The sequence below is a fragment of the Euleptes europaea genome, chromosome 3, assembly GCF_029931775.1.
Source record: "Euleptes europaea isolate rEulEur1 chromosome 3, rEulEur1.hap1, whole genome shotgun sequence".
NCBI lineage: Eukaryota > Metazoa > Chordata > Lepidosauria > Squamata > Sphaerodactylidae > Euleptes > Euleptes europaea.
Window position 1 is genome coordinate 114,646,089 of NC_079314.1, and position 24,647 is coordinate 114,670,735.

At 45.9% G+C, this 24,647-nt stretch overlaps 1 protein-coding gene and 1 non-coding gene across 20 annotated transcripts in view; one reads left to right on the forward strand and one right to left on the reverse strand.

Moving 5' to 3' along the window:
- Positions 1-24,647, reverse strand: part of CELF2 (CUGBP Elav-like family member 2) — a 393,828-nt gene that overhangs the window by 50,799 nt on the left and 318,382 nt on the right. For 10 of the 19 annotated variants that reach the window (XM_056847601.1, XM_056847610.1, XM_056847608.1 and 7 more), the window contains exons 6-8: positions 21,698-21,727; positions 12,528-12,607; positions 2,765-2,923 (exon numbers count right to left, since the gene is read on the reverse strand). In XM_056847601.1, coding sequence (XP_056703579.1) covers positions 2,765-2,923; positions 12,528-12,607; positions 21,698-21,727 — 269 coding nt within the window. The remainder of the gene's footprint in view (positions 1-2,764; positions 2,924-12,527; positions 12,608-21,697; positions 21,728-24,647) is intronic. The other 9 variants (XM_056847613.1, XM_056847611.1, XM_056847612.1 and 6 more) reach the window with 1 other exon arrangement.
- Positions 15,787-15,858, forward strand: TRNAF-GAA (transfer RNA phenylalanine (anticodon GAA)). Its single transcript has one exon. It is a non-coding gene; the product is annotated as a tRNA-Phe (tRNA).

Consider the following 24,647-nt stretch of genomic DNA (forward strand, 5'->3'; position numbering starts at 1 on the left):
AGCGTGTCCAGAGGCGGGGATTCAGATACTTCCTGCTTCCCCGGAGCTCTTTCTGAGCAGAAGAAAACTCTTTAAAACAGAGGCTTGGATTTCAGATTGTTGTTGGTGTCGTTCTTCTTAAAATTGCATTTTTATGTGGCAATTGGGTTTTGGGGGGGAATTTTCTCTCACAATAAGCATTACGAAGGAAGCCAATTACAAAGCAGCATTTAAAGGGGCGGGGACTTGATTTGAGCTTGGAGACTGCTGGTGCAGAGATTCCCAACAGGAAAGTGCGGGCCCAGCGATCAACAAACCTCAGGTAAAAGTCCCATGCATAAATGACCATAGAAGCCAACCAAGAGTGTTTCATTAGCACTGTGTTTGCTAGTCTTCACTGGGGAAAATCAAGCAGATAATTCAAGGCAAAGCTAAAACATTAAATGGGAGAAATGTGATAGAATCTTTTGATCCTGAATAGGAGTCATGGATCAGGGATGGACAAGGGACTCCCCCCCCCCAAAAAAAAATTTCCCAACTGAAATTGCCTTCCTGGGCTGACGTTAGCATCTGTAGAGAAAAAAAGACAGGCAAAGACAAGTTGCCTGTCTTTTTTCACAACAGAGCCTCGGGTTCAATCCGAAAAATAGCGTGAGACGAAAGAGTTTTCCTCCCACTGCCCAGTGCTGTGGCCTTGAGCCAAACCCTGGCCCAGCATGGCTGCTCTTACCGTTCAAATTTCAAAGTTCAAAAATGCTTTAGGAGACCCAATCATAAATCTCCAAGCATAATGTGAAGTTAGTCTCTCAGACACCTTGGTGGTTTTGGCGTCGTTCTAATTCATATGTGTTCTACTGAATGAATTCAGTCTTTGTTATCTGATATGCTTATTAAAATGTAGTGTCAAGTTATAAGTAGGGTTGCCAGGTCCCTCTTTGCCACTAGCGGGAGGTTTTTTGGGTGGAGCCTGAGGAGGACGGGGTTTGGGGAGGGACTTCGATGCCATAGAGTCCCATTGCCAATGTGGCCATTTTCTCCAGGTGAACTGATCTCTATTGACTGGAGATCAGTTGTAATAGCAATTCTCCAGCTAGTGCCTGGAGGTTGGCAACCCTATGTGTAATATATGGTGGCCTGCACAGGCCACATTCCAGAAAGCAAAATTGATCCCTATGCATACACTCAGTGCATTACAAAAAGAAAGTAAGCTAATTTGCCTCAGCATTTTTTTTAACCTGCACATTTTACATTTTCCTTTTAAAGTCCCCCAAAAAGTTTGATGATCTACTGGATAAAATTAACTCACTCACATTTTTTTTAAAAATAGAAGTGTTCTGGGTTCTAGCTAGAAACTGAAGGTTTAATTGAAAGCTTCAAATGTTTTTAATTTTTTTTGCTAAATTGCATACCTAACGTTCTGAAGATTTAAAAAATCTGGTATGATTAAAGGAAAGAAACAAGCAACATTCAGTGTTTAAAGAAACACATGGAAATCATTGCAATGGTGCAGTATCTTACTGAAACAGTAGAGGTGCTAAGGAACGAATGCTGATACAGGCATGTAGATAGACACAGTCTATCACATCAAAAGTTATTCACTCAGAATGTCACCATTCAAAATTCAAAGTCTGAATCTCAACCGTCTTATTTATTTATTTTATTTAGGTTACTTATAGTCTGCTTTTCTAACTTGAAGGCAGATTACACAGACTAAGTCAATGCAATTGGCAGATTCAATAAACATGTAACAGGATTAGGGTTGTAGAACCAACCAGACGTCTAAAAATGCAGAACTGAAGCGAAGCATAAGTATTAACATGACACATTAAATTATGAAAAATTCCACACTAGGATCCTAGGTCTTTTCCACATTCTCATTTTCCTCACTTCTAAGTTCCTATTTCTTTGGGAGAGGGGTTTTCAGTTCTGCACATGTATTGCTCCCTCCAGTGGTCGAATTTGATATAAAACAGGTTTAAATCCAGAGTATCTCCCTGCAGATTTAAACTGCAGGGTTTAATGCCAGACTTAATCTTGTGTTATATCAAATCGACCACTAGAGGGAGCAAAGCATGTGCATAACTGAACCCTTGCCCCCGAAGAAACAGGAACTTAGAAGCGAGGAAAATGAGAATGTAGAAAACCCCCTACTTTCAGCAAGCTATACACAGTAGCTGACTACTTACAATTTTGAGCAATGGGTTGTGGGTCATTTTCCCCAAATCCACTTTCTCCCCAGTCTTATGCTCCAGTTCAGTGCTACGTTGGGCATAACTAGAGAAGACAGTGCACGATCCACAAACTAAGATCTCCAGTGTGTTTTTGTCTTCACTAAATAGTAGCCATGGGGGGTTCCTAGTTCAGATCTGGACTGTGTTCCAGGACAGAGGAGCTACACCATTTCCCCTGCATTGCCTTCCGGATCTTCAGTGCCCCCCCCCCTCCCCACCATCATTCCCCCCTCAGGGGGAAAAAACAGGCAACTCCAGGGGGCCTTTTGAGAGTGGGACAAAGACATGGGAACTACTTAAGCCTCACAAACCACAGCCCTGATCCAAATCATGCTCACCCCTCACAGCTGTTCTGGGCCAAGGCAAAGAGCCGGAAACCCTTTCACGGATCGCCCAACGTCCCTTTTAGCAAAGCCCCCCAAAGTCCCCGTAACTCAGCGCCGTCAATTTACACAACAGTTTAATGAACTGCTAGGCTTAAACTGTACTCTGCTAAGATAAATATCACAGTGTGCTTTGAAAGTGCTCCGTAATCAAATCTGATGATTACTTACAGCCAGGTACTGCGGTGTCAGTCCTCCAAGACCTGTGAGATTCCCCCAGGTGGCAGTGTTGAGTTGTTGCATCTGTTGTGCCAACTGCTGTTGTAAACGTCTCTGCTCCTTGTCCTTTTGGGTATCAGCAAATTTCACGACTATTGGTGAAGAACAGCCCTGTGATTGGACAGATGGGGGGGAGGGAATCACTCTCGCACACATTTGCACGAGTCTCGTCCGGAGGAATCTTTTCCCCCTCCAGCCACTGGAAATCGTATGATTATAATCGACTCATGTAAAGGTGTGTTTTGATATTGCAGGAAGGCAGAGGGGGTGCAGTCTAAACATCTGGCGTCATTCCATCCTACCTTCATTTTTTAACATATTGTACAGCGCAGCCCTATCAGAGACACACACTTCTACATCCATTAAAGTCGATGGGCTTAGAAGCGCTAAACTCTGCTTAGGGCGGCACTGATAATATCCTTTCCGAATACAACATAAAGCTGCTTTAAAAAAAATATAGCATGCCGATGTTTTATTATCTTTGTTAGTTTTTAATAATGGCAGGAGACAGGACAAGCAGGAATCTCAAGATATGCAGAGCTCCAAATTTTTCCTTTCTTTTCGCATTCATTCCTGAGTCTAAATCAGGGGTGGGGAACGTCAGGCCCGGGGGCCATTTAAGGCCCGCGAAATCATTTGGTCTGGCCTTTTGTGGGTCCTGGCAGATCTCTAGTTTAGAAGGATCTAAGACTGGTGATCCGCCCCTTCCGGCGGACAGAAATAGCCTCTATTCAAGGCGGATGTGAGTTTGTTTTGCAGAGAAAAGGAACTTCCCCCCCCCTTGCAGAAGAGTTGTTAGCTATGGGGCTGCTAGGACCGCCCAAGAAACTGTGTTAACCCTTTCCCACCCAGGCCATGGAGAAACATATTCCCTCTGAACTACAAGAGGGCTGGGGGCAGAAGTGGCGACAATGGAGGGGTTAAAGGGGGCAGGGCCAGAATGCGCAAGGGGGGGTTTCTTAGCCAGTGTGTCCTCATTTCATCCCTGCAGACGGAGGTAGCAAGAGCCGGCTGCAGAATCCGGCCCCAATCATGAAGAGCAGGAGCAACTCCGGTGTGCGGCTGGACGGCTACGCCCGTCTGATGCAACAGACCATCCTGTGCCACCAGGTGGGTGAGTGCACCACCGGTTGGATGCCTGCCTGCTTGCCCACGCCAGGGGGGTCATCTGGGGCAGCTGCCTGCTTGGGGCTTGGTCGGATAATTTTTAAGTTGATAATTTTGTACGGCCTGTGAATGATGTTATAAATATCCAAATGGCCCTTGGTGGAAAAAAGGTTCCCCACCCCTGGTCTTAATGCTCTTCCATGGATGTTACGGATTTCAAGCAAGCATATTGAACATATGATTGTTAAAGCAGAATCTGGGCTACAGAGAACTTCTATGGAAGCCTGACTGGGGGAGCTAGACAAGCACGGTTTCCAGACTTTACTCTGGACGCATTAAGCATAGAAGCACTCGGTCTAATTCTGATAAGGGAAGTAGAATATATCACTGAATGGGTAATATTAAGTAAATATTTAATTTTATTGCCAACTTTTTATCCTAAATAGTGTTTTACGAACAGATGTATTGCTATATTTTATCCTTTACATCATGTTAATTTTTTCAAACATTTGATTTGCTGGTCAATGGCCGTAATAAATTGAGTTGAATTGAATTACACTGGATACCAGACACATACCTTTCAATCTCAAGTTGCAGCAGGAGAGAGAGCACCTTTGGTCCTCCCCCTCCTCATCTGTGCCCCTCCCCCATCCTTACCTGCTGTGGGGTGTGGAACTCCAGGTGTGCCACACTCAAAGAGATGAAGGAGGGGCACGAGAGAGGTCTGGGGAAAGAAAAGATGGGAGGAGATGCAATGGTCTTCTCCCCCACTACATTGGAAATTGCAAAGGTATGAGTCTGGAGCTCAGGAAAAGAGGTCACAAAAAAGCACGTTTTACATGATTGTAAAGGCACATAGACTGCAGCCATAGTCTTTTTGGGCTCCGATCCAGACAGAATTACAGAGCCTTTGAAATGAAGAGAAGAGGAAGAGGAAGAAGAAGAGTTGGTTTTTATATGACGACTTTCTCTACCACTTAAGGGAGAATCAAACTGGCTTACAGTCACCTTCCCTTCCCCTTTCCACAGCAGACATCCTGTGAGGTAGGTGGGTAGCTCTAAGAGAGCTGTGACTAGGCCAAGGTCACCCAGCTGGCTTTATGTGGAGGAGTGGGGAAACAAATCCAGTTCACCAGATTAGCCTCCACCGCTCATGTGGAGGAGTGGGGAATCAAACCTGGTTCTCCAGATCAGAGTCCCCCGCTCCAAACCATCACTCTTAACCACTACACCATGCTGGCTCTCAGTGTGGCTCTCAGCGTGGTGTAGTGGTTCCATATAGCAGGAATGTTGAACTCATTTGTTACAAGGGGCAGATATGACATAAATGTCTCTTGATCAGGCCAGGCCATGCCTCGGCAGCCCAGATCAGGAATGGGGGGGCGGCTGCCTTGGCTGGCTCACGGGCCGGCTAAGAGCTCTCAAGGGGCCAGATCCGGCCCACAGGCCATATGTTTGACACCCCTGCCATATAGTTTCCACAGGGCAGGACCTAAAGTGTGGCTGATGTTCTCTGGATCAGGGCCTTTATGTGACTTGCTTCTCAGAAGCACCTGGATGTGTGCCGTCAAACATAGTCTGTATTCTATGCACGCTTCTGTGCCATTTTCAGTTCTACAATGGTAGTTCAAGAGGGATGTCATGGAAGAGAGGATCCGTGTGTGAATTCAAGGAGTTGGACTAATTTTGTTTAGACACTTTTCTTCCTGTCTCTGCATACTGATAGTTCTGAATACCTTTCCGACATTACGTTCAGGGCTACCCCGCACATACCAGGAGTGAACACTACTCACACTCCCGATACACACAGATGGTAGGCTCCCAGTACATCCAAACTCTAAAATTGGAAAAGGGCTTATAAATTGGAAGAGTCAAAACCATAACTGTTCTTTTCCTCTGGAAAATTAGTGGCAAGATGGCCATTTATTTGAAAACTTGTCCATCAACTTTTAATCCCATCCCCAAATTCATTTTAATACTGTGGCTACATTCAGACCACAAGATAATCTGCGTTTTATAACAGGTGATTTGATCAAAACCCAGTTATTCATGATGATTGAATGCCACCAGACAAACATGTAGGGATTTGTTGGCTGTTACAATAGTGGGATTTCAAACTACGGTTTGTAGCTGGTTTGATAACCACAGTTTGAACTAATTGGGGTTTGTTGTGACATCAGAATCCCCAAACCGCAGTTTGTTGAGTACTACTGCCCCATTTATATGACTTGCCAAGGAGTCAAAAGAATACAGAGCATGTTCTGCCCACCAGATTAAGAAACGGCATGGTTCCCCCCCAACAAATTTGCAGTGTAATTCTGTGCAGACTTACACACTTCTCAGCCCATTGACTTCAATGGATTCATAAGAACATAAGAAAGGCCCTGCTGGATCAGACCAAGGCCCATCAAGTCCAGCAGTCTGTTCACACAGTGGCCAACCAGGTGCCTCTAGGAAGCCCACAAGCAAGATTCGACTTCTGAGTCCACCGATTTCAATGCAGCTAAGAATATCTTAAAACTGAAGTTCTTCTTATTCTTTAGGCACCACGTTAGATTTTGATGGGGTTTAACAGTGATTCCTTTTGCAACTTTACGGCTGCAAACCTAAGCACTTCTACTAGGGAGTAATGCCCAGGGCCCTCTGTGGGATTTACTTTCAAGTAAACTTGCTTAGCTACATGGTCGTTCTATTCTGTTCACTACGCACAGGCAGACGTACGCTCACAAATCGATGCAAACGTTTCTCTGAAGAGCGATCAGGCATTGTACGATCAAAGCTCATGAAATAAATTATAATAAGGATCTGTGTTGTGTGATGGCCGACTATCAGCTGGTTTTCCAACGATCGCGTTTGGAAATGGATGTTTGGGGTGCAGCAGGTAACAAACTGGATTCTGTGCCGAAACACTGATCAATTTTAATGGCTCTTGCACCCTTGAGCAAAGCAGTATTCTTTCTCTAGGCCTTCTCTCTCTTAAATGCTTGTTTAATTCATTTTGGAGGAGGGGGAAAGTCTTTCCTTTGGGGAGGGCGAGTAAAAATCAGTCAGAGATGCTTGTAAAGATTAGAGAGGAGTTCTTACGCTATGGAACTGCTTCCTACATGTTATTTGAAACATTAACACACAGAAAAGGAGAAGAAAAAAGAAGAGAAGTTCTTATGGTCTTAAATGATAGACCAGGCAACATGAGCAATTTAGTTCTGTTTCATGCAGTAATTCAGAGAAGTAGGAAACTATACCGCACGTTCCCAGAACACGCATGAAACTCTTAAAATACCTTTCAAAAATGAAGAGAAATAAATTTCAACGACAGGAAAATGAGATAGGGGTTCCAGGCTGCGGTCTTGCAGCCATGAGCTTCGCTGACAGCCGATAGTGTATTTATGAACGTTTAACTGGTAGTAAATCGTATAAACAATATTGTAGCACTTTATGAATCTATAATTCTTGGGGTTTTGTTTTTTTGCTCCTGTCTGTTTCATATTTCATCAGTGCTGCAATTTCAAGTGAACAAAACGTCATAAAGATTGAAATCACATCTGCCAAAGTGGCTTCATATGAGACCAGAACTGGTATTTTTGTAACAAATTTGTTCCCCATTTTTTATATATAAATAAAATTAGTGTCTCCATCGAATCCAGTGCTTGTGTATAACCTCATATATAGAAATGAGGTTCAAATATGATATAATTACATTGTACTAAACTATAGATACTGAGCTAGGAATGTCAGTAGCACCTATGAGGTGCCATCCTATTTGGGGGACATTTTTGCCCCCCACCCAAACATTTTTGTTCTCATCATTTTGGGTTCACGTTGAAATGTGTTAGCAGTGTGTAAGGTTGCCAGGTCCCTCTTTGCCACTGGTGGGAGGTTTTTGGGGTGGAGCCTGAGGAGGGCATGGTTTGGCGAGGGGAGTCCAATGGCCAAAGCGGCCGTTTTCTCCAGGTGGACTGATCTGTATCGGCTGTAGATCAGTTGTAATAGCAGGAGGTCTCCAGTTAGTACCTGGAGGTTGGCAACCCTAGTGGTGTGTGTTGAAGAAGTGAAAATAAGGAAATTGGGGAGGGGACGAACACTGTCACTGTTTCAATTGACACATGATTGCATAGTCCATAATCTGTGGTTAAAAATGAACTTTGTTTACATTAAACATAAAATCAAAGGCCCCAGGGGCGTTATAGCGTCCAGATTTAATATCAGATATTGAAAATCAGATCTTTACCATAACAACATTGACATTAATATCCAAAGAGGAGGAAACCTGAGAGCATATTGACCTAAATCAATATACCCTCTTTTCCCTGCTGTAGTCGCTATTTTAAGATGACAGGCATTTTCCTATTTCATTTCAACATCTCACATTAATTGTTATTTCTCTCTCAAATACCACCAATGAACATTTTTTTTCCTGCTCTAAGGTTCTAAGGTTACTTTTCAAAGTAATCAGCATACTTTCGAGATTCCCGCCTATGTCTGAAACAAATAAGAAAGCAGCAGAACACACTTGAGTGTGACCTTTTGAAAAAAAACCTTCAGACACAGACTTGATCCAAAAGAATACACTGTGGGTACAAGTGTGCTAGCTTTTCCATTGGTCCAAGAGAGAGGAGGGTGGTCCCTTTTGACCTCAGAAAATGTTATTCTGGTGGCAGTAAGATCTGTAGCAGCCTGAACAGCCCCAACTAGCTTCAGCTGGCCAGAGCTTGGAAGCTAAGCAAGGTTGGCCATCGTTAGTACATGGATGGGAGACCGCCAATGAACACCAGGATTGCTGTGCAGATGAAGGCAATGTAGGGTTGTCAGGTCCCTCTTCGCCACTGGCGGGAGGTTTTTGGGGCAGAGCCTGAGGAGGGCGGGGGTTTGGAGAGGGGAGGGACTTCAATGCCGCTGAGTCCAATTGCCAACGGGGCCATTTTCTCCAGGGGAACTGATCTCTATGAGATGGAGATCAGTTGTAATAGCAGGAGATCTCCAGCTAGTACCTGGAGGTTAGCAACCCTAAGGCAATGGCAAACCACCTCTGCTCATCTCTTGCCTTGAAAACCCCATGGGGGTCGCCATAAGTTGTCTGTGACCTGATGGCCCTTAGATACTATTACTAGTGAGACCTACATGAACAAAAAGCCATATGGATGTGAGTTGCATTTGGCAGAGAACTGGGCAAGTGAAAAGCTGGTAGGATTCAACCCTGTATATCTTTGAAAAAGCATATGAGTGCACAGTTTCTCCCAAGGTTTGATGGGAATCTTGGAATTTAACTGCTGGTTAGGGTAGCTAGCTGCCAGTTGGGAAATACCTGGAGACTTTGGGGTTGGAGCCTGAGGAGGGAAGGGTTTGGGGAGGGGAGGGACTTCAACGGGGTATAATGCCATACAGTCTACCTTCCAAAGCCACCATTTTCTCCAGGAGAAGTTATCTCTGTCACCTGGAGATCAGTTGCAATCCTAGGAGATTTCTAGCCACCACCTGGAGGTTGGCAACCCTAATGATGCAGGAGTCATTCATACTACCTGATTTAATGAGTCCACATAAAGTGTGGGACAGCAGAGAATATTCAATGACTCATCTGACTGGAGACTCCTGTTGGTGAATCCCAATTCTAGAAAAAGCTTGAAGAAACCCGGGCAAAACATAACATGGAAATATTCCCAATGTCATTGCTTTGCAGGGGAGAGAAAGGACTGGCCTGAGCTGAACTGTTGCCTAATTACATTCTGGCATCACATTAAGGATTCTCCATCAACATGTCGATCTCACTGCAACCTGATTTAAGAGCTCTCATGCCTGGTATTGTGGTAGGGGAACTCCGGCCACTGCCCTCCATTGCCCACCCTAGCTCTATGAGCAGTGGGGGGTAGGATGGAGGGGCGGTAATAGACTCCTGCAACTCTGTGACATCACTTCCAGTTTCATAACTGGAAGTGACATCACTGCAGTGCGGGACACGCTAGGACTCCCCAAACTTTTATGGTTTTTAATCATAGAGTTTGGGGAAAATTTCAGGGTGTCCCACAACACGATGATGTCACTTTTGATTACACCGCCAGAAATAATGTGTTGTGGGATGCTGTTCTGGTGAGTTTCTGCCCTCCCAGGTCTCCCAGTAGTTGTCAGGCAAGGATAAATCAAGGGCTGGGAGTATTAACAGTAATCTAAACCGCAACACTCATGGTCCTCAACGCCTTTGTAATTTCCTAGCCAAGCTTTTTCTAGAACCATCAGAAAGTTCCAGAAATTAGGACAATTTGGGGTACAAATAATTTCCATCTCTCTGAGGATCAAACACAAGGTTTGTTTCAAATCTTCTAAGGGCCAGAAATGCACAAGATGCTGGAATTGTGTGATTCCAACTATGGGGGGTATAAATTGGCGCTAAAAGCAGCCATGAATGGGCAGACTAGATCAGTAGGGTTGCCAGGTCCCTCTTCGCCACCGGCGAGAGGTTTGGGGGCGGGGCCTGAGGAGGGCGGGGTTTGGAGAGCGGAGGGACTTCAATGCTATGCAGCCCAATTGCCAAAGCGGCTGTTTTCTCCAGGGGAACTGATCTCTTATCAGCTGAAGATCAGTTGTAATAGCAGGAGATCTCCAGCTAGTACCTGGAGGTTGGCAACCCTATAGATCAGGGCCACGGTGAAAAGGTGGGGGGGGGGTTCAAACCTTCCTCCTATGTTGGCCCCATGATCAGAAGTGCTCTCCTCTCTGGCTTCTGTATTTAGTATTTGTTTTAAATATGGATATCCTGCTCTGTCATGAAAATATGTTTTAGATAGGGTTGCCAACCTCCAGATACTAGCTAGAGATCTCCTGCTATTACAACTGATCTCCAGCCAATAGACATCAGTTCCCCTGGATAAAATGGCCCTTTGGCAATTGGACTGTATGACAGTGAAGTCCCTCCCCTCCCCATACCCCGCCCTCCTCAGACTCCACCCCAAAGAGCTCTAACTGCAAAAATGCCCCCCAGGAGCCACAAAAAGTCCCATAGGCTTTATTGGACCAGATTTTTTTGGTAAACCTGGAAAAAAGCCGATTTTCCATATTTACTGGTATGGGAATTTGGCTTATTTTGGGTTTCCTGAAAAAAATCGAGTCCAATAAACCCAGATCCGAAATTTACCGGATTTTTTTTTTTGCACAGCCCTAAACATCAATCATATTAGATAAAAGAAAATACCCAGGGATATTATATACTTTTCTCTTGATGCACAACATAACGTGGGCTTGCTAATACTGAAATGAGCATAGCATGGGCAAAAAAGAAAATAAAAGAAAAGAAGAAGAAGCAAATGTATCTTACTGGACGCAAAGAGAAGTTTTTTTTTTTAAATGTTCATATGTGCACATACACAGATACATTTAAACAGCAATTGCTTGTGAAGGAAATTTGGGTTTCTCCCTGGGGCAAAGTCCCAAAGTCTAACAGTGCATTTTCTCAATGCCTAAAAAATGGATAGCACTGGAAAGAAAAACACATGGATTATAAAATATCAAAATAATCTCAACTAAAGTCAGGAGCAATTGGAAAGACAATAGCTTTGCAATGCCAATATCAATATTTCTGGAGAAAACAGAAGACAGTGACATTTGCATGCAGTTTTTATCGCCATAATTTTGTCTTTGCTTGTTACACAAAGCAGTTCAATGACAAGGACACGATGGAGTGGTTTTTGTTTTAGTACCCAGCATGCTTTGGGAGAACAGAGCATTGCAAAGGGGAAAAACAGTATTGAAAAAAGCTGAATGATCCTCATTTCAAAAGAAAAGAGAATACAGAGAATTTTTTTTACAAAAGCAAGAAACACGATATACATCAAAATGCTGCTTTAGAGAAAATAATCAATACACAGATACAGTATACATAATACAATATAACATGCACTTTCAAAATGATTAAATTAGAAGATCCGGAAGAAGACAAAAGTCGACTTGTGAGGCTTTTTTGTGCAAAATTCAAAAGGACCATGACAAAAATCACAGACTAAAAAGAATATGTATAGATATATATATAGATAGATATATATACAAGGTGAGCCAATTTAAATATTGGGTTTCTTGTAAGTATGAGCCGAAAATGGAATGGAAAGTTCGCTCTTGCACGAATCGCCTAGCGGTTCATTGCATTCTGATATAATTTGAATTTTTATTGGCTATTTGGAATAATAGATGTTTGTATGCAGAGAACCATCTGCCCTTCTCCCCGTCGCCCGGGCCAGTTTGGATTTACAACTGGTGGCCTGCAGAGCACGGGTTGTTTTTTGGAAACGTATAATAAAAGGGACAATCCAACGGATCGAATGCATAATTTCACCAGACGGCAAAGTGGCATTTCCGCACATTATTTTTATTTTCCCGCTGAATGCCACCATATTGTGAAATCACAACAGGGAGATCATCCCCGCGTTCTCGAGACAATTAAGGGAAGTAAATGTCACGGAGATGGGGGGGGGGGAGAATGCAAGAGAGAGGGAGAACAAGAGAGAGAAAAAGTTTTAAAGTCTGTGATCGTCATGCGTCTGATCGTCTCCGGCAGAGCATGGGCGGAACCATTCCCCATCAGTTTGCACAAAGAATACAAAGAAGGGCAGATGATACAGTACTGTACCTCCATAGTCTGAGACTGGTGCATGGCTTTGATTGCATTCTGTGCCATTGCCCTTGTCGAAAACGTGACAAACGCACAGCCTGTGGGAACAAGGGGACAGGGGGCAGGAAAGACAAAAAAAAAAAAAAGAACAACAAGACAAAAGGATTGGACGCTTGTTAAACCAACACAGTCTACGAGAACGGCCACAAGACGACACTGTTCTCTGTAGTACATAAAATTAAAAAAAGAACAAAAAAAATTAACAAAAACACCACTCCTTATTTTCTCAGCAGTGCTGGCTGGCTAGTTTGACCATAGATGGGCAGAGGAGAGGAGGAGGAGAAAGAGAGACATGGGGGCAAGGATAGGGTTGCCCACCTTCCGGTGGTTGGTAGTCAAACAGAAATAACTAGTGCCCCAAAGGAGACTGTGAAATCAAAAAAATTGAGCACTTATGGCATAAAAAAAGTTGCTAAGCCTATTTCAGAGTAGTGCAACCTTTATCTAGGTCCTTGACACTTGCAAAATACAGTGTATAGCCGCTGTACAATTGTTAACAAGTATCACAATTTACAATTTTTTCACAATAAAGTGGCTTTTCAATATTTGTGGATAAGTCTTATCCAGTCATCCATTAGAAGCAGGAAGTCATACACTGTATGAACGGAACAAAAGTTCCAGTCGGAACAATCATCATAGGATCGCCACGACCCAAGAAGAGAACACGAAATGGGATAAAATATCGGAACCCCATTGCTGGTGGCCTCTATGGACATTTCTATTGGGTTGTGTTATATACCACAAATATTGAAAAGCCACTTTATTGTGAAAAAATTGTAAATTGTGATACTTGTTAACAATTGTACAGCGGCAAGGCGCTCCCTTGCTAGCTGGCTACACACTGTATTTTACAAGTGTCAAGGACCTAGATAAAGGTTGCACTACTCTGAAATAGGCTTAACAGCTTTTTTATGCCGTAAGTGCTCAATTTATTTTATTTCACAACCTTCCAGTGGTAGCTAGAGATCTCCTGCTGTAACGATTGATCTCCAGGCGACAGAGGTCAGTTCCCCTGGAGAAAATGGCCGCTTTGGCCATTGGACTCTAGGGCATGAAAGTCCCTCCCCTCCCCAAACCCCGCCCTCCTCAGGCTCCTCCCCCAAAATCTCCAGGTATTTCCCAACCCGGAGCTGCCAACCCTAGGCCAGGAGAAGAAGTTGAGTCCAGCTGAGAAAATGTGGAAGGGGAGTGCTTTCCCCCAGCCCGCCCCTCTAAGCTACAGGATTTGAAATTGGCTCTGTTTAGACAACTTCTTCCATGCACGGAGTCAATTGCTAGGGTTGTTCGTTTTTCTTGTCAGAGTTGCTTATCTAAGGTGTTTAGATCGTTTACAAGGTATTAATTTATGATCACAGTTAAAAACTGCCAGTTGCATTAGGTAGTTAATGGTTTAATTGACTGAAGGTAGCGTTGAACATTGGTCAGTGACACGGCAGGGAAAAAAAGCAAGAACTCGGGGAATGCTGTCAGGAGCACTTTGGTTGTGGGATCCTGCATGGCAGGGGGTTGGACTGGATGGCCCTTGTGGTCTCTTCCAACCTTGTGTGATTTTGTGAAACCAAACCTATAAAGCACTCAGCATCTCGTGCAGAGCTAACATGCATCAAAATCAATGGTTCTCTCTTTTATGCAGGGATGTTTCCCTGCGGTCCCCCCCCCCCCCACCGACTGCTTCGGGGCTTCCTTGTGATTATGCATGCCTTTTCCGCCCATCAGAGGCCGCCTCGCTCTCCCCGTGCATTTTGCCCGTGTTTTTCAGATGCTGTTTTAGCGAGAATCTTGAAAATGCAGGCAAAACACACAAGGAGAGGGAGGCGACCTCTGACAGGTGGAAAAGGCATGCCTAATTGAAAGGAAGCCCCGAAGCAGTCAGCAGGAGGGACCGCAGGGAAATGTCCCTGCATAAAAGGCCAAGGGCAGACTGCTGCTTCTGTAAGCCAGGTTTCGCTACAAGTCACTCAGGATGCCGGACTCAGTTCAACGTGACTCAGAGTGGCTTCAGACGTAATGGAAGGACGATCGCCAAGTGAACGTTCAGTTCAGATCTTCAGCACTAAGTTGCTGGTACTTCCTAACAGTTAGAGCGGTTCCTCAGTGGAACAGGCTTCCTCAGGAGGTGTTAAGCGCTCCTTCCCTGGAGGTTTTTAAGCAGAGGCTAGATGGCCATCTGTCAGCAATGCTGATTCTATGACCTGAGGCAGATCATGAGAGGGAGGGCACCTTGGCCATCTTCTGGGGTCACTGGGAGTGTGGGGGGGGAGGTAGTCTGGAATTTCCTGCATTGTGCAGGGGGTTGGACTAGATGACCCTGGTGGTCCCTTCCAACTCAATGATTCTATGATTCTACTCCTATCATAGTGGAATTAGAACTTGTGTATCTCCCCCCAATGTGGCCTGATATGCATGCTGCTGACACAATTGGAGCATATGAGAAGTAGGTGGGAATGTGCTGGAGACGCAGGAGTCGTGTTCGCTTGGTGGCACATCTTCAACGATGTCTCGAAGCCATCAGCAGTCAGTTCTGCAATGTGGGATGTGATTTTGGCTCATCCCCAAATTTAAAAAAAAATGGTTTTAAAGGATGACCAAAAATGATGGGGAGGATCCTACCTGTATTCTATCACTCCACTGAGCACAGTTTGAGGCCTTCTTTTAGGCTAAGGAGACTTCCACCAATCATCAATGGCTCCCATTGGAGGAAAAGCTACTTGGCAGAAGGTTCCTTAGGCTGGTGGAAGGCTCCTTGGAGGATGGCCAGGTACATCCCAGTATTTACAGGCTGGAGACCAAAGAGCACACAACTGTCCTGTTCCAGATGTGCTTAGGTGGACACATGAGCTGCCTCAATGGTTGAGCTTCCTCGTTCATTCCAGTAGTAAGTAGAAGCAGACTGGCACACAGTAAATAATGCAAACAGATGTGCTTCCTCCACGTAAATGAACGGGGAAGTCAAGAGGGCAGATCCACCAATGAATTAACGGTATGTGTGCCTCGTTATGTATGCTACTCTAGAGCTCAGAATTAAATTATGTTAAAGTCATCTCAGTTGAAGATTAGTTGGATTAGCCTCCCTGCCCCAGTTAATACATGTGTATTAACTGTAGGGTTGGCAGCCTAACTGTAGGGTAGCCAGCTCCTGATTGGGAAATACCTGGAGGTTTTGGGGGCAGAGACAGAGGAGGACGAGGTTTGGGGAGGGGAGGAACTTCAATGGGGAGGGGCTGTGGCTCAGTGGTAGAGCCTCTGCTTGAAATGCAGAAGGTCCCAGGTTCAATCCCTGGCATCTCCAGTTGAAGGGACTAGGCAATCAGGTGATGTGAAAGACCTCTGTCTGAGACCCTGGAGAGCCACTGCCGGTCTGAGTAGACAATACTGACTTTGACGGACCAGGGGTCTGATTCAGTATCAGGCAGCTTCGTGTATTCAATGCCGTAGAGTCCAATTGCCAAAGCAGCCATTTTCTCCAGGGGAACTGATCTGTTGGCTGGAGATCAGTTGTAATAGTGGGAGATCTCCAGCTAATACCTGGAGATTGGTAACCCTAATTAACCGGGAGGAGGGGACTCAATCTCACGTCTTGCACCAGGGACGCTCTTCCATAATTATCTACAGCTGGTTAAAAGGTCCATTTTGTCACCACAAGAGACCTTTTCCCATGCAGTGATACTCTCCAGCGGAAGCTTCAGAGTTCCTGTGGCCAATGCATCATAGTGGGAATGGAGCTTCCACGGGGGGTCGCTTTCCCTATATCTTCCTAGGAGCGGCCGTTTCCACCCCCATGCGCCACCAGGAGGCTTTGCTTCTGATGTTTTACAAAAACGAGTGACGTATCGACATATTGCTATATTGCTATATTGCTATGTCAATCACTTATTTCTAAAATAAAGATGAGGCAAGATGAGTGGGGCCAGATAAGAACATAAGAAAGCCCATGCTGGATCAGACCAAGGATACTAGTCATGATGCGTACCTGTTATCTCCAGGATCAGATGAGCATGGCTATTATATTAGGTGCTTTCGAGGAGAGCTATACAGCCAGGACAATGCTGCTGCAGTTGTCTTGTTTGGGGGCTTTCTAGAGGCACCTGGTTGGCCAGCGTGGTGTAGTGGTTAAGAGCAGTGGTTTGGAGCGGTGGACTCTGATCTGGAGAACCGGGTTTGATTCCCCACTCCTCTACATAAGCGGTGGAGGCTAATCTGGTGAACTGGGTTGGTTTCCCCGCTCCTACACACGAAGCAAGCTGGGTGTCCTTGGGCTAGTCACAGCTCTCTTAGAACTCTCTCAGCCCCACCTACCTCACAGGGTGTCTGTTGTGGCGAGGGGAAGGGAAGATGACTGTAAGTCGGTTAGAGTCTCCCTTAAGTGGTAAAGAAAGTCGGCATATAAAAACCAACTCTTCTTCTTCTTCAAGCTTCATGGCAAAGTGAGAATCCGAACCCAGGCTTTGCAGATACTAGTTTGACATTCGCAACACGTTTAAACAACTGGCTTGGTCCAATAACACTTTGAAGAGAGCAGAACTGAAGTGATTTACCTCATGCTGGTTTTCAAAAGAGGCTTGCATTTTGGGGATTTTGGGGATTTGCCTCATCCACACTGGCACCGTTTCTACGCCGTTCTTCTCGGTACCATTTTCCTAATTCTTTGCCCACACTGTCCTCGGCCTCCAATGCCCACACTGCGGCTTTGCTCTATTGGCTGAGGCCACCCATGTGATACTGCTGATGATGTCACAACACTACATCAGACACGACGAAATTACAGATGCTCGAACAAAACCACATGGGTTTCTCAATCCAACCAGATTAGAGCAGCAGCTGGGCGTTGGAGTAGGACCAGCGAGACCCAGATTTCAAATCCCGGCTTGGCACAAAATTTATCGTGTCCTCTTGGGTTAGTCAGTCTCTCTCAGCCTACCTCACAGGGTTGTGGCGAGGATGAAGCAGAGGAGAGCTACACCTGGGCTCCTTGAAGCAAAGGAGGGACCAAAACAGATGTGCTAAATAAGGGCAAAGAAAGAGAAAAACGGTGCCGAGAAGAAGCAGCGATCATAGGAACAAAATGTCACTTCTGTTCGTCAAGGTAGGGTTGCCACCGGCAGAAGGTTTTTGAGGCGGAGCCTGAAGAGGGCGTGGTTTGGGGAGGGGAGGGACTTGAATGCCATAGAGTCCAGTTGCCAAAGTGGCCATTTTCTCCAGGTGAACTGATCTCGGTCGGCTGGAGATCAGGAGATCTCCAGCTAGTACCTTTAGATTGGCAACCCTGATTTGATTTCATAGCAATACCAGGGCGTGCCAACAGTGTAGCTACAATCTGACTTCTTTTGGGTGCAATCTCTAATGCCTTTCAAAAGTGCATGCATCTCGGGCTCTCTTAGTCTGCCGCCGTTTGAAACTTGGCTGAAAATTAAAATAAATAAAGGAATAAACAATGGCACGTTCCACTCAATTTCTTCCAGACATTACTATTGTTATTGCAACGACTTTAAAAAAGGTTTCCGAATGAAGCAAATCTAAATGCACGGAGGCTGGAGCACGTTGTCATTATAGAACTGATGCATGAAATTTACAGCCAGCCCAAGGTTATTATTCCTTTTTTAAAAGTCTCAATCTTCTTGCTTCTGTGGCCAATGAGCAAAATGGGGGGAAAATGCTTTACTGTAAAACAGATTGTTTGTTTTATGGAAATCAATTTGTGAATCTACAACGTATCTTGCTTTGTTATTGTTATTATCGTTATATTGCTTGTCTCTGTACCTACCTGGTACGAATATCAAGTCAAGTCTACATTAACATTTTAATTGAACAGGAAAATGGCCTGGTACAGATGTATAGCAGGCTCCCTGCAAACCATGGTTTGCAAATAAGAGCCAGGCTTGGAAATGAGAGCCAGCGTGGTGTAGTGGTTAAGAGCGGTGGTTTGGAGCGGTGGACTCTAATCTAGAGAACCGGGTTTGATTCCCCACTACTCCACATGAGTGGAAGACGCTAATCTGGTGAACCAGGTTGGTTTCCTCACTCCTACACATAAGGCCAGCTGGGTGACCTTGGGCTAGTCACAGTTCTATTAAGAGATCTCTCAGCCCCACCTACCTCACAGGGTGTCTGTTGTGGGGAGGGGAAGGGAAGGTGATTTGTAAGCCGGTTTGATTCTCCCTTAAGTGGTAGAGAAAGTTGGCATATAAAAACCAACTCTTCTTCTTCCCTTAATTTCTCAGTGTTAATTCCTCCCTTAATTCCCTTGTTTATTTTAACATGACTTAAATACATGTGTACCCAAATGCTAATGATGAGAAACACTAACCAAGTTCTTTCATAGTGAGGGTTACATTACCCCGCCAGGTTCCCCCTCTCCTCTGGCGGGAGGTTTTTTGGACAGGGATGGGGTGACGATCCCGGGCGCAGCTGCGCGCAACACAATTACGTCACTTCCGGGTTTACCGGGTAAACCTGGAAGTGACGTAATTGCATTGCGGGCAGCTGCACATGCGTGCGATCCTCGCTCTGAGCCAGCCAAAGGATTGTTGGGCAATTGCCCGCCAACCCAAGCAACCTGGCAACCCTATTCATTACACTCTATACCTATAACCCTATACATTGCGGCAAGGTATAGTGGTTTAGAGCGGTGTTTTGGAGCAGTGGTCTCTAATCTGGAGAACCGGGTTTGATACCCCACTCCTTCACATGAAGCCAGCTGGGTGACCTTGGGCTAGTCACAGCTCTCTTAGAGCTCTCTCAGCCCCACCTACCTCACAGGGTGTCTGTTGTGGGGAAGGAAAGGGATTGTAAGATTGTTATCTATCTATCTATCTATCTATCTATCTATCTATCTATCTATCTATCTATCTATCTATCTATCTATCATCACTCGTCTTGGTGAAAAAGAGACAGTATGCTTTAGTGGTTAGAGTGCCAGACAAGAATCTGGGAGATTCAGGTTCCAATCCCCTCTCTGCCATGGAAGCACACCGGACAACAGTCACGCTCTCTTGGCCTAATCTACCTCCCACGGTTTTTGTGAGGATAAAATGGAGGAGAGAACAATGTTGCAAGCAGTCTGGATCCCCCTTGGGGAGAAACGTGGGGGTATAAAAATAAATATAAAGAAATATATAAATAAAGAAATAAAAAGGGACCCCTGGCTAGTGTTACCACAACAATCAGTGCTGCAGACTTGGAACTAAACTATGGTTAAGGCCAACAAGGGAAAGGGGAGGGATTTATCCCAGAGAGGGTTGCCAACCTCTAGGCACTAGCTGGAGGTCTCCTGCTATTACAACTGATCTCCAGCTGATAGAGATCAGTTCCCCTTGGAGAAAATGGCCGCTTTGGCAATTGGACTCTACGGCATTGAAGTCCCTCCCCTCCCCCAAACCCCGTCCTCCTAGAATCATAGAGTTGGAAGGGACCACCAGGCCCATCAAGTCCAACCCCCTGCACAATGCAGGAAATTCACAACTACCTCCCCCCTGCACACCCCTAGTGACCAGAAGATGGCCAAGATGCCCTCCCTCTCATCATCTGCCTAAGGTCACAGAATCAGCATTGCTGACAGATGGCCATCTAACCTCTTCTTAAAAACCTCCTCAGGCCCCACCTCAAAATCCGCCTGCCAGTGGCGAAGAGGGACCTGGCAACCCTAGTCCCAGAGTGGGGTGGCGTGTGATGTGGGCCCTCAGATTGCAAACATCTTCCTACACTCGAAATCACTGACATTAAGAGCGCAATCCTGAAAGGGGGGGTAGATCCGTGATGGCCAGGAGCAGTGGAGCCGCACCGCCTCCTCAGAGGCTTCTCAGCTGCTGCAGAGCAAAAAAAATATTTTTTTTAATAAGAAAAGAAAAGAAAGGGGGAAATGCCCTGCTGAAAACAGGGAGGCTGCGCCACCAAAAAAGGTGACACAATTCCACCGCAGCTCAAGGGGGTGCTCCTGGCGTGAAAGGGCAGTGGAAACTGCCTGAAGGCAACTTTGCCCCTGGGAATGCCCCAGGAACGCCCCCTAATCTGGCGTGAGCTTTCCCAGAAGGGAAAGCCCACGCCAGATTAGGGGGGCGTTCCTGGGGCATTCCCAGGGGCAAAGTTGTGTGCCAGTGTGGCTGTACTAGCAGCGGGGGCCAGTGGTGCCCGGACACTGGCGTGTTTGCCCCTGTGCCAGCGTAGATGCCACCTTATTCCATCACAAGGTGGCACCTATGCTGGCATGGGGTCATGCATGCTCTAAAGGAGCTCCCCCCCTTCAGGAATGGGCTGTAAATCATGAACTGGACCCTGGTGGTCCCTTCCAACTCTGTGATTCTATGATTCTAACTTTTCATCAAATGCATTTTTATATCGTTTGGTCCTTTTTTAAAAAAAAAAATCACTAATGCCCCTGGATACAGGAGAAGGCAACATGGATCCTACTAACTAAAAGCATTCACCAGATTGAGCTGTCCACCTTCTCTCTTCCGCTGGTGCTCCTGCGAATAGCTGCTCCGGGAGGACCTCAGAGGGGGATGCGGTGTGGTCGTGGTGTGTGTGTATGTGTGTGTGTGTGTGTGTGTGTGTGTGTGTGTGGATGAAGCTTGAGGGAAAATTGGAGGAAACCTCTCCACATGTGGGCCCCCCTTCACAGGCTGAGCATGAGCTCATGCACAGGTGAGGTGGGGGCGACCTCCGTTGGTTCACCTTTCTGGCTGCCAGTCCCGCACATGAGGCTCTCCTCTTCAATCATGAGTGCCCCAGACCCTGAGGAGCAGTTTCCCAAGGGGAAAAAGGAAGGTTTTGGAGGGACAGGAGAAGTGGGTGAGGTCTATTCTACAAACTCCCTTCCATTCACGGTCCACAGAATCCCACAAAATGCACTTATAACATTTAATGGCATAGCTCATCAATATCATCATTTTAAAAAAAAATCAAAATAATTTACTAAGGGCATTGTGCTCATTCGTATATATATATTTATATATATTTTCCCCAGGCAGAACAAAAACAACTCATGACATTTTGACTGTTCAGACACGACAGGGTTCTGTGGTCATCACTGAGGAAACGACAATTAAGAAGGATTCGGAGGAAACAACGTTCTATAAAGCATTCTAGACAAATAGGTGTAGAAATAAAAAAAAATGGTAAATAGTCTACAGTACCTCGGCTAGTCTCCATATTGAGGCTGTGCACTAAAATCAAAGAGGCCCAAATTTACCATCAGTCATCTGTCTTTAAAACATTACTCATCATAAGCAGAACAACAAGGTTCACCAATCTTTAATCCCCTCATCCTCAGTAAATTGGACACCCTAGTTGTCATCGTGAGTTCCCCCAACGTAGCAGTACCCAAGTAATCTTGGGCCCCCGATGTAGCAGAACCCAAGTAATCTTGGGCCCCCGATGTAGCAGCACCCAAGTAATCTTGGGCCCCCGATGTAGCAGCACCCAAGTAATCTTGGGGCCCCGATGTAGCAGCATCCAAGTAATCTTGGCCCCCCGAAGTAACAGCACCCAAGTAATCTTGGGCCCCCGATGTAGCAGCACCCAAGTAATCTTGGGCCCCCGATGTAGCAGCACCCAAGTAATCTTGGGCCCCCGATGTAGCAGCACCCAAGTAATCTTGGGCCCCTGATGTAGCAGTACCCAAGTAATCTTGGGCCCCCGAAGTAGCAGCACCCAAGTAATCTTGGGCCCCCAATGTAGCAGTACCCAAGTAATCTTGGGCCCGTGATGTAGCAGCACCCAAGTAATCTTGGGCCCCCAATGTAGCAGTACCCAAGTAATCTTGGGCCCGTGATGTAGCAGCACCCAAGTAATCTTGGACCCCCGATGTAGCAGTACCCGAATTATCTAGATGAATAGTTCACTGTCTCCCGAGCTCTCCTCCTCGACTCTAAACCCCCCTTGTGCCCCTGTGTTTATTCACATATGGAAACAAAACTTTGCTTTTCCAGTACCAAGGGTACATACCGATTCGGCCCTTGCCTCAATGGCTTGAATTATGCCCCTTCCTTTAATAATGGCCCTTCTTGTGTACGCTTAAGGTTTTTTTCTGGGGGTACAACTTCACAGGGCTTTTGTGGTGTGTGACTTACGGATTGCATTCCTATCTCCTCCCCAATGTGAGCACTGAAAGCCACTCTGAGCCCGGTCTCAGCCGGGGAGAGCAGGGTATTAAGTTGAAACAATAAACTGAGGCACGAAAAGAACCAGCGGCAGGTAAAGTGAAAAGGAATTGCTGAGACACAGTTTATGCATTTACCACAATTTCAGCCCAGCAGTGAAGAACTGGGAAACGTTGCACTTAGCAGATCTCACAAGTGAAGCAGTAATACCCACCTTCCTACTAAGGTAGAAATGGATTATTGTCTTCTTCTCTCACCCTAAATCCATTCCCCTTTTAAAATCCCACCCAAAGGAAATGTCTGATTGTCAGGCACGGTGGCAGCAGGAGAGCCTTTCCCCAAGATTTTGGCCTCATCTGGAGATCGGGTTGCCAACCTCCAGGTACTAGCTGACAATCTCCTGTTGTTACAACTGATCTCCAGCTGATAGAGATCAGTTCACCTGGAGAAAATGGCTGCTTTGGCAATTGGACTCTGTTGGACTCCCCAAAACCCACCCTCCTCAGGTTCTGCCCCAAAAATCTCCTGCCGGTGGCGAAGAGGGTCCTGGCAACCCTATCTGGAGATTAATTTTAATTTTGGGAGATCTCCAGGCCCCACCTGGAGGTTGGCAGCCCTACCCAGTTCCCACTTCCAAATCTCCAGAAATTTGTCAACCCGGAGCTGGAAAGCCTACTTGTTGACTAATTGGAAGTTCATGTCAGGGTACATTTTTCAAAAAATCAGTAAATCTGGATTTGTGGGCAAGTGCCCCCTTTCCCACAGACACCCATGGGGAGGAAGGGAAGTCTATCACACTACTCTCCCTTCACCCAGAATTGCTGGTGGATCTGTACCCTTTCTCACCAGCAGACCCATCTTCCTCTCTCTGTTTCACACAATTGACTTTCCCCTTTCTTCATACTCTAAGGTTGCTCTTCACGGGGCCGTCTTAACGCATGGGCATGCTGAGCAGTTGCCTGGGAGCCCCATAGGGTTGCCAACCTCCAGGTACTAGCTGGAGATCTCCTGCTATTACAACTGATCTCCAGCTGATAGAGGTCTGTTCACCTGGAGAAAATGGCCGCTTTGGCCATTGGACTCTATGGCACTGAAGTCCCTCCCCTCCCCAAACCCCACCCTCCTCAGGCTCCGCCCCCAAAACCTCCAGGTATTTCCCAGCCCTAGTAAAGGGGCAGTTTCAGTGTGTGCCTCCCAGTTTGGTTTGTTGCCTGTCCTATGCATAGCTCCCCGTTCCCCGAGTATTCGAGACGGCTAAAAAAATGCGGAGGGGCAAAAAAATAAGTTAATTTAAACCCTAGAACCCTCCTTCTCAGGTGGTGGTCTAGAAGGCAAGTACGCCACAAAGGCGGGTTTGATTAGAAAATGTTAGAAGCTTGCCCGAGCCTACAAAACAGGGTAGGGCATAAAGTGAAATAATGACACACTTGAAAGAGCCGCAGCTCCGAGCAGTCATTTAAGATACCGAAGGAGGCCTGACAGTTTTACGGCCCTTAATAATATGTGCCGTTATGCCCATTAAGACAGGCCTAATCAAATCTCACGCTTCAAGGTGCAAACTGAAGGAATTAAAAAAAAAAAACCCACACCCCCTCACTCAGGTATATTACAACACCTAAATGTCTACATTAGCTCATCTCTTCCCCAGAAAAGGAAAGTTTTTGAATCTCAACACAATAGGGTTGCCAGCCTCCAGGTATTAGCTGGAGATCTCCCGCTATTACAACTGATCTCCGGCCGAGAGAGATCAGTTCACCGGGGGAAAATGGCTGCTTTGGCCATTGGACTCTATGGCATTGAAGTCCCTCCCCTCCCCAAACCCCGCCCTCTTCAGGCTCCGCCCCGAAAACCTCCCACCGGTGGCAAAGAGGGACCTGGTAACCCTACAAAGGCCTTAGGCCTTTGGGTAAGAGAGGCTTCCTTGAGGCCTACTGGTAGGGTTGCCAGCTCCCCCTTGGGAAATACCTGGAGATTTCAGGGGTGG